The following is a 14481-nucleotide window of genomic DNA, read 5'->3' on the forward strand; positions in this document are numbered from 1 at the left end:
GGTATGTTGGTTCATGCCAAGTGTCTGTATCCGTGAAATAAACACTAACCGTCCTTCTGACTGGAATTTTATGTCCTGTTCTGATATGGCCTTATACTTCTATAAAAATCTCATATATACTTCTATAAAAATCTTTTGAGAGCTTTTTGAAATAGAGCTCATGCTAATCAAACTAATTTCACATTAGGGGCCAGCCTCACTTACTCCAGGCTGCCTGATTATAGTAACAGGCAAGAAACTTTTCAGGCTTTTCAAGTCTGTTTGTAGAGTTGGCAGAATAGAACTGTCCTTTAGGAGCACCAAAATAATTACTAAAAGTAACAGTAATTGTTTCTCTTCCTTGCTGGGAACTTCGTATTCCAATAGCTTCCAGGTCTGGAAGAGAAGAGCTGACTCATGGTAATTTGCTCTGATGCTACTCCAAAGAAATTTTTTAAATTATCAGGACTGTGAGCTACCTGGTTTCCAGGACAGCCCATCTTCCAAGTGCTTTAAACTGGTTTTTCCTCTGGTCTTTTTATGTAAGATGGAACTTCCCTTATGGTCTGAGCTTCAACCTTGTTCATTCTGCTTTTGAAAACACAGTCCACCCTTCTCCCTGTGTTCTTTTATCTTAAATTGTCCTTCCAGTAGGCTCCAACATTTTCAACTCCATCTAGATTTTTATATAAGACTTTACACGTTTTGCCAAAACCTCATTTTATTTTTACCTCATCGTAAAAGGTCTGTCCTCTCTATTATTCTGTGATGTCTGTGGATGCTTCTGGCTCATCATCCTCCTGCCCCCATCCCCAGTTTTCAGCAATTTCAATGCATGTTAAGAGTGACTATACCATAAAAGCTGGCAAGTGGACACCTCAGGGAGAAGGCAGCAAAACCTGTGTTGTAGACGTGCTTACTATACAGAAGTTTCTTTAGAAATACGTAACTATTGCCCAGATTTTATTTCACCTAAATTCTGTCAATTACAATTAGCACTTCTTTTTAAGGCAGCTCTTTTGCTTGCTTTAACTAGGCAGAACAGAGTGAAGGTGGGCTCCAGAATAACTTTGGAGTAGAGAGAAGGAAGGAATGAATGATACTCAGAAACAGGAAGTCTTTAGGCCTAGGATGTTTTCCTTCTACATCTTGGGGCAGGGGGGTGGGCATGCTTTTTCCTCTTAGGAAACTGACGACTCTATCAAAGACCTTGATAGTTCAGGTTGTCTCACCCTTGGAACTTAAGTAACATTTAATAGGTGCTCAAGAAGAAACTCAAAGAGTTTCTTCTTGAAAGACCTTTTAAGAACTCAGCAAGACATGAGAATATTCTAACGCAGCAGAGGTTATTTGAATTGACACAAGGGAATGGCTCACATTTTTGGAAAAAAAAAGTCTAAATTCTTTGTTGCCTTGTCTTTTCAAAGGGAAATGTTTTTAAAGGAGAAAAGTTTTTCTGTCCTCACAACTGTTTAAACCACTGAAGACTATTCGTGTCTCAGAATTCATTTCTGCTTCTATCCTCCGTGGAATCAATTCCAATATAAACATCTGCTAAGAAAAAGGTGGCGCATTACCTTAAGCGGCTCCTTTCACCTTGAAGTTACTGCTGGTTATCTTCCCAAGTTCCATTTACAGAGAAGCAGGCCCTGGCATGTCAGTAGCTTAACTACTTATTCTTTATTTTGCATGCAGTAAAAGACTTGTTTGCCCAGTTACTCAGGAAACTGCATACAAATCCAAGCTGAGCATTTCATGACCTTGCATGGTTCTAGAAGTACCCAAATTCTAAGAACAAAGGAGTTCCAGCAATCTGTATCTTCAAGCTGCTGCTGGTGGCAGCAAGAAGACAGCAATCGGACACTTGTAGAGATTTTATGTAATGCAAGCTGGAGGAATACTCAATTAGTCCTAATTATTTATTTAACCCTCACATTTTTTCACATACAATATTCCTTGTAGCATAAAGGTTTTAACTAAAATATAGAGTTCTTACACTTTTAATATGGATTCTGATGAAGATGCACTGCTGTGAGTTTTAAGCAGCACCACTGAGTTACAAGTAAATTTATGTTGCTAGTGCCTTTTAATGCTTCCCTGTAATGGAAGGGTTCAGTTCTATATGTAGTCACTGGGGCTTGCCTTACTGTTAATGAAGGGAAAGAGGCACCTTAAAGGGACAGATAAATTGTATCTATAAATAGTAGAGTTCTTGTTCAGACCTATACAAGAACAGTGTTACAAAGGTATGGGCGTAGCATCAACAGAAGCAGCTGCTTCTATGCCCGATACTTGGAAACTTAAAACAGTACAGACATTTTTCCAGCATTTCTCTATCCAGCAAATTTGAGTGGGTGGCACTGTGTGACCCTGAAAACAATTTCTAATTCTCCACTGCTGCACAAACCCACACGGTTGAGAAGCCAGGTTTCATTTGCAGTGAAACTTCTGTTAATAGAGGCCCTATGTGCAGTAGCTTTTGGCCTGAAGGCTACCACCACCAAGTGGATTCATGCACACACAAGTTCAGAAAACACCAAGAGCACAGAACTACAGCAGACAGATCTTGAAAAAAGCAGTATTTATTTTAAAGTACAACCCAAAGTTGTATCCGTAAGAAATGCACAAGGTATCTTGTTTTTCCACAAGTCTTGGCTGTGTGCATTTCAGTTCAACTTAAAAATGCATTCAGGTTTACAAATGTACAAACAGCACAGAAAGTGTATTACAGTCTCAACAGAATGCTCTTACATTCAGCCATTTTGCTCTTAAGGTTTTGTGTTGGTTTTGTTGTTTTTTTTTCTTTTTTACATTCTTAGAACCTGTGTTAACAAAGAGAGCCTCATTTTAAAAAAATACTCTGCATTTTAGCACAAAGTGCCCTTTGCTTTTAAATTAGAACTTGGAGGATAATACTGGAAAAAATTTAAAAACCCAAACCGGTACTTTTCACAAAAGTATTGCATGCCAGGGCCATTTTATAGTTCAAATTGTTTCCTAAGTAAAGGTGGCAGATGGTAAAATATGAAACCAGAGAAATTGTTCAGATTTACAGGCTTCAGCTGTAGTTGGGATTTGTGACCACACCCAGACTTTTTCAAGCTTATCTGCAATCTCACACTACCATATTGCAGGACAGACTTTAAAAAGGAGCGAGTGATGAAAGCATGACTGGCGGGGGCAGGGGAGAGGGAAGCAATGACCAGCAACAGCCCGAAAATGATGTTTCAAAAATTTGTATTCAGAATTGTCTCATGACCTGGATAAGAGTTCTTTCCTTTTGCTTAACTTCAGTTTTCATGAGGATAGTGTGAATTAGACCAAGGATCTGAACTTCTTCTTCCAATTGTTGGGCTCCAGATTCTCCAAGGATTGTAGGTCTGTCCCATGTCCTCAGCAGGATTGGCAACAGTGGCAGCAGTGGGCGGAGGAGGAGCAGCAGAGGAGTTTTCACTACCCATGAGATCAATGCCTGACAACGTGTTTGTCGGAGTGGTGAAGGGAAGGCCACTGTTGAGATTACTTGACCAAATGGAACTGCTGAATGGAGTGGTGGACCACAGGCCGCTTGGGTTGCCAAGGATCGACTGTAGTAAAGATAGAACCAGGTAAGCAGCAGTTCAGTAAACCTCTATTTTCACCATGTTTACAGCCCCCCCGAAAGAAAAGTATCTAAGAAGCAGCAAGCCTGCTGTGGAACCCCTTCCATCTTCACTGCAACATGGAGTTTTGAACTCCCCTTTACTAGAAGCTTGCCCAGGAGAACCACACTACTACCTGTCACCAGACAGGCTGCAGAGTGCAATTACATCATAGGCTTGTAAGCTGATTTTGTTTGAGCTTATACATCCCCATAACACTACTAATTTGAGCACTACTAGTATTCAAGCTTTAACACACAAGGGCCAAAAAGCTCAAGCTTAATTCAACTAGTTAGAATGAGACAGATAAACATGGTTCAAGTATTGACAAAACAACAAAATTCAAGTTGTAATGGAAGGTAGCAGCAAAGTTTATGCCTTGACCCTTTTTTGGCCGTTTGCAAACTTATCTCCTTCTATTCAGAGTATCTGTTACAAATTGTACATTTTGGATGAACCTACCTGCATTCAGCCCCACTGTACATCCCCATATTCCTAGCATATACTTCCCCCTCCTTCCCCACCCCCCGCCATCCAGAATTTCTCCGGATGAAGGGAGAGGGGACTGGAGATCTGGCCATCTGTCATGGAGCAGATGCAGGTGTACTGCAACACATGCCACAGATGCCTTGGGGATGCATAGGACAGGTACAGCAAGCCTAGAGAGCACATGCAGAAATGAACAAGGCCCAGATTTTGTCAACTGTTTTATTAAAGTCCAAACAGTAGCAAGCAACAAGCAGAGGAATCTAACCCACGGTGCAGTGGAAAGTGATATCCGGAAGCAGCCAAAGATGGAGATGAGAAAGGTTAGCGTAACTTTCATGCTAATATTAGCACAGACCCTGCTACATGTAGGCTTAACGCGCTACATACCTCAGCGCCAACAGATTTAATGTACATAGGCTGTAAATTCAATTTGCAAATATACAGTAAACTTGATACATCCAAAAGGCAGTGGGCTTGTTGAGTAAGTGCTGTAAGGTACAAACATCCTTATGTTTGGATTTACTGGGTGGACACAGGGCATCCCTTCCCAAGATCTCTGCCCTCAAATAATGCACGCTAAAGGTTAACCAGTATCAGTGCACTCTGCATCTGAAGATTGAAATAAAAATCTCTTTAGAAAAGTAAACAAGGTAGACTCTGAAAATGCCTTCGTTTCAGGTTTTTATTTTCTCCCCTGGAATGAAGAAGCTATGCTCAGTCTAATCATACCTGAAATTGGTTGCACACTGACACACTACCAACGGCTCCTCACAGAATTTGATACTGAGGGCTGGACAGGAGTGTGGAGCATACTCAGGGGTTAACTGGGCCAACGTCATTAGGACTCTCCAATGTCACTGAGATGTTGAGCCAAACTAGGGTCACAGTTTATTACTGTTACATAACTGTAATGGTTATATTTAAGTCATACAAGTGTTAGACTACTAAGTATACAGCAGGAAATGCTCACTCTGCTGCTCAAACACCAACCCTAATACACTAAAAGTCCTCCCTATTTTCTGCTGCAGGTAACAGCTAGGAACTACTCCTACGTGTCCCAGAAGTGTTTGGGAGAACCTGATGGAAAGGTAATTGCTCATAAAGTAGAAGCAACCAGGAAAGGAACGGCAGAGCAGAGTACCTTAGACTAGACTGCTACTCCTTTTCAGGGCTGGTGGAGGGAGGAACGAAGTGGCTGGCAGACAGAACTACATGCAGGGAGATGGAGGAAAGAGGAGTACGGGGCTGTGGTTAGAAAGTAACTTAGGAAGTACCACCAGCAGTGCAGCAAGGCCTGAGGGGAGATGGGACTCAGTCTTTAGTATAGAAGCAGAATTGTGCATAAAATGAAAAAGCAAGAAGAATAAGGAAGGAGGATGATCAAAAACATTCCCCACAAACCTTCCTAGAAAAGAGGGTAACCAGAAGCTGCTATATAAGCACTGTTTGTGAGAACAGCTTTGGCTCTTGCGCCAGAAAGAAGGACTGGGCCCTGGCCTGGTACCTGCTCTCTTACCTAGCACTTAAGAGCAAGGAGGTTCAGTAACAGAAACAGCCGAATTTTCCTGTTCTGGCTCACCACAAGCACTTGGAAAAGATCACTATCATGAAAAAGGCTTTGAATGTTTTCTGTCTGTTGCTTCTTGTTTATTAAGTGATCTTCCCCTTGAATAAGCTAAAATGCTTTGTGTTCACCACCATCCTCTCCCCCAAAACTGAAGTATTTGAAGGGAGAGACTGACAATTCTTCTATGCCATTGGTCTGGCTTCCGTCTTGATGCCTCCTGAAACACATTTCCAAATATTTTTCAGGAACGGCCAGGAAATAGGAGCTAGAGAGATTGTTCTGGTTGTCCTCAATCCCTCCTTCTATCAAACACTGAGAAATCTGCCCTCTGTGTGACCAAAAAAGCAAAAATTTCTCCTTACATAGTTTTAGTGAGTTATAGCTACAGTTGTAACCACATGACAAGGGCAAGATCAGTGAGTGTGTGTCTATAAGAAGCTGTGTGACCTTCTTCAGCTTCCCCTGCCCCTCGCCTTCCCCCACTCCATCTGAACTGCTACCAGGTGAAGTAAACACTGCCTCTTACTCACTACAAAAACATTTTTAGAAGACAAGATGAAGAACGATTTCAGCTGGCACTGAAGACAGCTGTTGCGGTGTAAGTTTTATTCTGACAGAGAGAGGCACAAGTATGAGAGTGCAGTGCTACAATCTGGGTAAAAGATGTTTTTTCTTCTTTGGGTACAGTCAAAAACTCTATCAAAATTAGTAGTCTGTTTAAAGGCTTCACCTTATGCTCAGTTCTTCAGTGTTTTGTCTAGGCTGGAAAGAATACATTTGCGGCCTTTTAGATAAGGTTTTTTTTTACCTTTTGTTAATTTACAAGTAGGTGCAACACTGGATTCAGGAAGCAGAATCAAAGGCTGAAAGTTACCATATTGGCTATTTTGCAACTGTCCATCAAACTGGAAGTGACAGAGGCAGTGTCCAGCCATGGCACAGAAGCTCTTCCTACAGTCCTGACGCACGTGGGAATGGAACACACTTTTGTAGGTACTGCAAGATGCTCTCATGAGAGACACTTTTATGTGAAGCCATTTACATGGATTCATCATCTGCAAGGGAGCAGGCTAATCGCTCAGTCCAACAGCCAAGTCAACTGAACTACACAAAAGATGAATACATTTAACTTCCCTTTATTCTTCAGTTGATTTTTTTTTTTCACCCAAATTTAAAAATTCTCTAAATTAAATTAGATGACAGATAAAGAACAGGTTGGTAACAGTAATAAAATGCTGTACTTGGACTGAATACTTACTGCAGTTGTATGAGTTGGGGAACTCGAGCTTGTTGGCCAGGAGGGTACAGAATCTGTAGCTGAAGGATCCCAGATGGATGACGGAACATTGTTGAATTCACTCCAGTTCCTCTGAACATCCTGCCCATAAGCAGATCGAGCTAAACCAAGTTTGCTAAAAACCTCTAAAAATAAAATGAAAGAAAACTGAGTACATCACTCTTCCTCGTTTTCCAAGAATCACAGCAGACTAATACTCTTCACAGTTATTTCCCACATTTTTCTAGCAGGTCCTGCTGCAGCGCGTTAATTGAGATTTAGAAAAGGTCACACAGTAGCACAGATCTCATCTCACATTCCCTCCATCAGACAGCAGCTAGAGTTAGAATCATGGCTGGGGGTGGTGGGGAAGAAAGTTCTATGCTTGCAAAGTGTATGATTCAGTATCAGCCTATGGGATTTGTGGTTCATGGTACCATTGACCCGAAAGCACTCGGGGAACCAGGCAGAAGTACCGCAATACTGAGGGTCCTGACATCTCTTCGGAACAAGTTAACTGCGGGTGGAGTAAGTGCCCGGGCTGAAGGAGCCTCTCGTAACCTCAGCACTCATTTGCCTTGCAGCACTCCCTTCCAGGGAACTCCTGGTACGGGAGGCAGCACTGGCTATGTCCCAGCCCAGACCCCACCGTCCTGGCTCCGAGATGGGAAGGGCTGCACCAGCACTTGTGGTTTGCCTGGTCCCTGCACACAGAACTGATCCCAGGCACCTTACTGCCATCCCTCAGAGCTACTGGTGCCAAGTGTTGCCAGTGAAGATGAAAGAACCCCAGAACAGCAGCTGCTATTGATTGCAGACCCCCCACATTTTCCAGCAGACAAACAATTTTTTCAGTAGACAGCATTTTTTTTCAGTAGACGTACAATCCATTTTGCAAATGCCACCTACAAAGTTTGCTTTGCTTATCACCTTTTGCAGACACCTTAAAAAATACCACACACCCCTTAACACGGTACACAAATCTGTCAGTACACAGAGCATCCATGCTCTGCACTACAGTCTGCCTGCATCAAGGCCCAGTAGTCACTTATGGAAAGTTTACCTAAATATTTAAATGCAGGAATGAATTGCTGGGTTTGGTATGCATCGCTTCATAATGCAGCTAAACAAACACTAGAGGAAATCAACATGAGAGATGGGCCACTGCCTCATTTACAGTGCAGTGGTTTTATGCAGGCGTGAAGTGTTCAGGAAACTACAGGTGTAGTGGCAGGCTTATGAGACCTACAGCAAAGCTTCAGGGGGAGGGAGGTTAAGGAAAAAACAAGTATAAAGTAATTTTACTGAAACAGAGAAACTTCAAAAATGAGTATTTCTAGCCCAAACAACACTCTAAAAGTTTCCACTAACTCTCTCTGGGCTGAAACACAGAACATATTCACCACCAAATTTTTAACATGCTTTCCTATACAGTCATTCTTTTTGGGGACAGGGATGGTAACACTGTCTGCAGTTAGACCAGTGGAATGGAGACACAGCATTTCTTTACCTGTATTTGAATACAGAAAAATATTTGAAAACAAAAACTCACCTCCAGTTAAGTTAAGAGAATGTCCAAATGCAGAGAATGAGTTGAGAGGCGTGAAGTCGGGACTGCTGGGATTGCTGATAGGACTCCACAAACCCGAACTAAGTATTATGGAGTAATGGGAAAGCAACATAACAACTCATTAACACAGTACTACCGACAATATTAACTTCCTGCTCTATATACAAATGTGTATGTACAAATGTGTGTGTGCATATATATTTAACTATAGATATATTTAATCGTGATCAAGAGTTAGCAAATCAGCTTATTTTTGTTTTAACAAAAGATTTCAGTGAAATACCATTTTCCTGTGTATATAACCACCTTGGAGCAAACACACTGCTATAGACAATGTTTTTTAATCTGTAAACTGAGCTTCAACACAAACTGAAAGTAGCTGTTTTGATCAGTTTTTCATAAAACAGAGTCCAAGCCATAGCGCTATTTTTTTTGACAAGCAGAGAAAATTTATAGAGCCACTCAGAAGGGATATAAATGCTCACACTCTAGGTTCTGGGCAAGTTTCTTGAAAATACAGATGAGTTCACTGGAACCAGCGATAACAATTTACAAAACCAAACTAAAACGCCACCCACAAACCTTGCTTAGAAAAGCAATCCCTTTGCATACTGAAACTTGAATTCAAGTCTCTCTCCTATTCTAGAAAGGTTACCAAACACTCACTACTTTTTACAACTGAGATAGGCACTGCCAAGATACGTCAGAAAAGACAGCGTGCCTTGGAGAACATGACTGAGTGCAACTATATTCTGCTCCAACTTGTAACTCAAAGCCCAGTGGTAGTTCTGGTCTCTGTCAAAACCGGGAGAGAAAAACATTGCTGCACAGCAAGATATAGTGCCTGTAAACTATTCCAAGTGGCCTTGGTACACACGCCTCACTCAATACTGGAAAAGCCAAGCTAATTTCTCATGCTTGGATGCCTGGGGAACACAAGATTGTTGAGTTACTTGGAATGAAGTGGGGAAAGTCCCCATCAAATCCAGAACATCCTTCTCTCTACTTCTGAGTCACTCATAAGTTCTAAATTTTTTTTGCAAGGTAAGAGATGCTGTGCCCAGACTTTAACAAACAGTTTAACAAACAAACAAAAAAAAAAGTGAAGAAAGTGGGGAAAAAAAAGTAAATAGAATTAATTCTGTCACTAGCTTCAAAATGTCATTAACAGCTTACAATCTTCTTTTCTAGGGGCCTAGGTATTTGCCTAGAGAATATAAAAATTACCTGTCAGAGCCATCACTGTCAACAACTGTGTGGGAAATGCTGATATTGCTGGAAACATCTGTCTTGCTTGGAGAAACCTTTGGTAAACCACTGCCACCTGCAAGAAAAAAAACCCAGATGTATGTATGCATAAACCAAGTAAAATAAAAAATAATAAGACAGAACATTCAGGAAATATTCAGAAATATTTAGAACTCCAAACTGGTTCTAGTACCTGGGCTCTTGTCATAACCTGCAGCTACAGCAGCAAAAGTGGGGTTACCATTCCTGCCTGGAAGAGAAGCTGCCTTTGCCAGCTTATGCTTAGTACCGTTAGGCTGCTTGCTTTTCGTTTCACTTGAAGAAGAAAAAAAAAAAAGTAAAAATAAAGTAAGGTTTTGGACTTCAGCAGTTTGATAAAAACAGCAGCAACTTAAGATAGCATTCATGAAAATGTTAACAACAGTTCAACAGTTCATGTAATTGTACATTTTTCCAATCTACCAAGTTGTAAGAAACCCCAGAAAAATATAGATAGAGTGGTAAGATATGCACAGTGTTATCTTCAAAAACAGTTCCCATGGGAAGAGGAAATGGCTCTGAGAAAAGGGAGATGCACTATGTGAAGCACATGGGTTCAACAGGCGTCCTGTGCTCGGGAAATCAGTAGGAGGTACTGGTCTGGACTCACCTGCTGCAGCTGCTGTTCACAATGCTGCTGTAAGTGCCTCCTCGTGGCCCAAACGCAAACAATGCGGGAGGAGGAGGAGGAGGAGATGGAGAGGCGGGTGTTGGCGAGGGCTGTCGCTGTTTCAGGAAAGCATCTGCGTTCAGGGTTTGCAGAGAGAGTTTATAAAGGTTGTCCGTAGCTACAAAGAGAAATACGACACATCTTCCTGTAGTATTTACATTGCAACAGAGGCTTCCCCACCTTCTGCTATCCCTTCTGTTCAAAGAGAAGAATTACGACAAAGGCTGTGATTGAAGTGATCAAAGTGATCGAAGAAATAGCTCCTTCTCTACCCCCACCCATCATTACTCAGGTTTACCACCTATTTTCAGAGACCATACTGCAATAAAAGCACCAAGATAAATTGATCTGTACAGAAGAAAAAAACTTTCTAAGTGAGCGCCATGGAGAAGGATGACTTTATGTTCACATGCAACCAAGAGGAAGGTGATTTGGTTCCCACACAAGGGACTTACAATCAACCAAAAGCCTTATAATAGTGTCCCACGCTAACCGCTGCATTAAAGCATTTTCATTGTTCCTTCTCAAGGACAAATCATTTAATTAGTTTCAACTTCGGCTGCAGCAGACTTGACCAAGCAAAACTTCTTCTGCTGTAAAAATACATTTTGTTTTCGAGTGATAATTCTCATTTCCTCAAGTTCCCCGGCAGTTTCTGAATCCTGTTCATCTCTGATTCGGTTCCCACACAAGGGACTTACAATCAACCAAAAGCCTTATAATAGTGTCCCACGCTAACCGCTGCATTAAAGCATTTTCATTGTTCCTTCTCAAGGACAAATCATTTAATTAGTTTCAACTTCGGCTGCAGCAGACTTGACCAAGCAAAACTTCTTCTGCTGTAAAAATACATTTTGTTTTCGAGTGATAATTCTCATTTCCTCAAGTTCCCCGGCAGTTTCTGAATCCTGTTCATCTCTGATTCGGTTCCCACACAAGGGACTTACAATCAACCAAAAGCCTTATAATAGTGTCCCACGCTAACCGCTGCATTAAAGCATTTTCATTGTTCCTTCTCAAGGACAAATCATTTAATTAGTTTCAACTTCGGCTGCAGCAGACTTGACCAAGCAAAACTTCTTCTGCTGTAAAAATACATTTTGTTTTCGAGTGATAATTCTCATTTCCTCAAGTTCCCCGGCAGTTTCTGAATCCTGTTCATCTCTGAAGAACTGCAGAACAGCCCATGTTCTGCCCACGTGGTTTTCAAACCTCCCAAATTGTACCAGATGCTATCAATATCAGTCCTACAGCAGAAAATGGGAACACAACTATGCAATTTAAAAAAAAAAAAAAAAAAAAAAAAAAAGAGGAAGACCCACAAACAGACAGAGCCTACCTATAGATACGCATTCCAGACGACTAATTCTGTTGTCTTGTAGTGATTACTTACAGCTGCCAGCTTTGTGAAGAGGCACAGAGTCCCACTCCGGTGGTGGAGAATCCTTTTCCCCTTCTGAGCTGCTGGTGTTTCCTAGCTCCTGTCCAGAACCACTGGGGAGAAATTTTGCTAATACTGATGGCCTGCTCTCCATTAACTTACTGTTCGGACCTATGAAAACAAAAGAAGAAAAGCCAGTCTGTGGATAGTAAACTGAGCAGCTTTCTTCGCACACCAGACTTAGAACAAAACACTCAAGAGGGGTTACAAACAGCTGAATAAAACTCCCAAGGTATTCATAAAAAATAGCCTCACGCTACCTCTCGTTTTGGGGAGGTTTCTTGATTTAGACCCGTTCGTCAAGAGGTGCTGTGTAGACATCTTGGATGGAAAGGTTTTACGCTGCTTGTTTTCCAGCGGGGGAGTATAAGACAATTCCAAGGAACTAAATGAAAACAGAGATCCACTTATTTTTAAGCTCTCTGAAGTGCTGAAGAGAAGATTTTATATTTTTAATTTATACATGTACGTATATGTGCGCCATACGGTCTTGGAAAAGACTGGTCTCCTGCAGCTTCCTTATGTCAAACTTGTGCTCATCTTCCAAGCTAGACATAAGCAGAGTTTTGTATTTCTCCTATATGCAACTTCACCCTTCCTAGCCCTAGCTCATTTTCTGCCCATACTGCCCCACACATTTATTAGTGCTCGCTCACCTTCCAGGAGAAACTTTCATCCTGGAGCTCCAGGATTACAAAACCTGCTTGATTATATATAGGCAACAAGAGATGGCAACGGGCAGTCTGTCCCCACACACTCCTGTTAGATCACTTGCTCCTGATATGCTATTGCCCTGAATGTACAGGATCATCTTTTAGTTGATGGCATAAAACTATTCAAACCCACCACAGAAACCCCTTTGGCCATATATTGTTCTTTTTTTCAAGCTGTTTGATTACGTGTCTCAAACTTTCTTGGGAAGAACTATTTTATCCATTTCGTGCAGAAGAATTCCAAACCAGCTCTCATGGGGCCTTTGAATATTGTCACATGTAGCGAACTTGTGATTTATATGATAAGGGCAAGTAGTTAATGTAAGAATAAATACACTACGGAGGAGACTTTGCCAGGCGGTGTTTTCAGAAATACTGTGAAGAAAATTAATTTATACTAGTTACTTATCCAGTTAGTCCAGTATTAATTACAGCAACAGGGAAAACACAAGCAAATATACAATGCCTCGGTCCAGTAGTTTACTTTTGTGGCACTTGGATACTGATCTGACTTCAGAATTTTGGAATACTATTTCAGAATGAAACAGATATAGTAGGTTCTTCATTTTTCCCCTTTCTATCATCTGCAATCAACCACCTGCCAGTAAGGGAAAGGGACTGCCAGCAGCAGCAGCCTCCTTTAATAACATATCCAAGACTCTGATCTTACTCTGCGATACAAAAAAAGGAAATTACATGGCTGTCACTTCACCAAGGGCAACTAAAGGCACTCATGTTAGCGCTGGCTTACTGCACAGCCACTAGAAACCCCTGTAGAAACATTAACCCTATTTTGTGTATGTGACACCTGTTACAAATGCTTAACATTGCTTAACTGATTTTTCTTCTCTGGATTTAGCTGTATTTCCCATCAAATAATTTATTATTTACACACTCCAGGCACTCCCTGACAACAGGAAGGAAGAGAAAGCTGCTTAAAGGTATCTGCTGTTGGCATTAGCCAGACTGGCAGCCACAACAGCCAAATACACAGACTTTTATCAACCCACCTTCCCTTCAAGCACAAAGCCTTCCCTGCTGAAGAGCCTTTGTTACGCATACCTGCTTTTCACATCTACAGGGATTTCTTTCTTGATACTTGTTAGCAGTTTTTTAGTTTTCTGTTTTACTTGGACTGTTTCATTTTCAGGTTTTTCTGGTATAACTTTTCCCTTTTGTTTTTCAGGCTCCTATAAAAGACATTATAATAACACGTTAATATTAATGAAAAGTAAAGTCCCTCTTGCATCACAACATACATAGTCTAAATAGGGCTGAGGAAAGAATGCTATTTGAAAACATGAGCATTTTTGCAGCATAGAAGGTCTATTTTTACTACTTAATGAGTATACCTATAAAGCATGGTATCTATTTTTTCCTATTTGGATGAGTAGAAATTGAAATACTAACATGCATCAAGCAGATCTGATGTTTGCAAACACAGTCTCCAATTCTACTTCAGAAGATGCTAGCTCTGTACTGAGACCTATACTGCATCTGTCGTACATAGTGCAGGCTGTCTAAAACACTCTTCAACAAAGCAAATAATATGAGCAACTTCACCAGTCAGTTTATATTTTTTTTAACCATGCTTCTAATACTTTCTGAATCCAAGTATACTGTCAAATAGCCATCCTGAAAAATCAAAGGTGATTTTCAAATGGAAACTTACTAAACTGCTGCTTTTAAAATATATTACATTGATTTCTTTCTTCCCCCACCTAGAATCCCTATCTTTTTTCCAAAGTTCAAATTTAAGACATGTCAAAATCTAGGCTTGGTTTTCTTCTCCTTGCAATTACCTTTGCTTTTTTTTGTTCCCTAGTACATGCTTCAGGACAAAATATG

General features: G+C 41.0%; 1 protein-coding gene across 1 annotated transcript in view; it reads right to left on the reverse strand.

Annotated features, from left to right (window-relative positions):
* Positions 1-2545: 2545 nt before the first annotated feature.
* The window catches only part of TMEM131 (transmembrane protein 131), a 102840-nt gene continuing 90904 nt past the window's right edge, over positions 2546-14481 (reverse strand). Inside the window, exons 33-41 of the mRNA XM_040584794.1 lie at positions 13696-13823; positions 12181-12305; positions 11873-12031; positions 10420-10597; positions 9964-10085; positions 9750-9846; positions 8505-8602; positions 6935-7098; positions 2546-3566 (exon numbers count right to left, since the gene is read on the reverse strand). Of these exons, the coding sequence (XP_040440728.1) occupies positions 3270-3566; positions 6935-7098; positions 8505-8602; positions 9750-9846; positions 9964-10085; positions 10420-10597; positions 11873-12031; positions 12181-12305; positions 13696-13823 (1368 nt within the window). The 3' untranslated portion in view covers positions 2546-3269. The remainder of the gene's footprint in view (positions 3567-6934; positions 7099-8504; positions 8603-9749; positions 9847-9963; positions 10086-10419; positions 10598-11872; positions 12032-12180; positions 12306-13695; positions 13824-14481) is intronic.

The sequence above is a fragment of the Falco naumanni genome, chromosome 2 (assembly GCF_017639655.2).
Source record: "Falco naumanni isolate bFalNau1 chromosome 2, bFalNau1.pat, whole genome shotgun sequence".
Taxonomy (NCBI): domain Eukaryota; kingdom Metazoa; phylum Chordata; class Aves; order Falconiformes; family Falconidae; genus Falco; species Falco naumanni.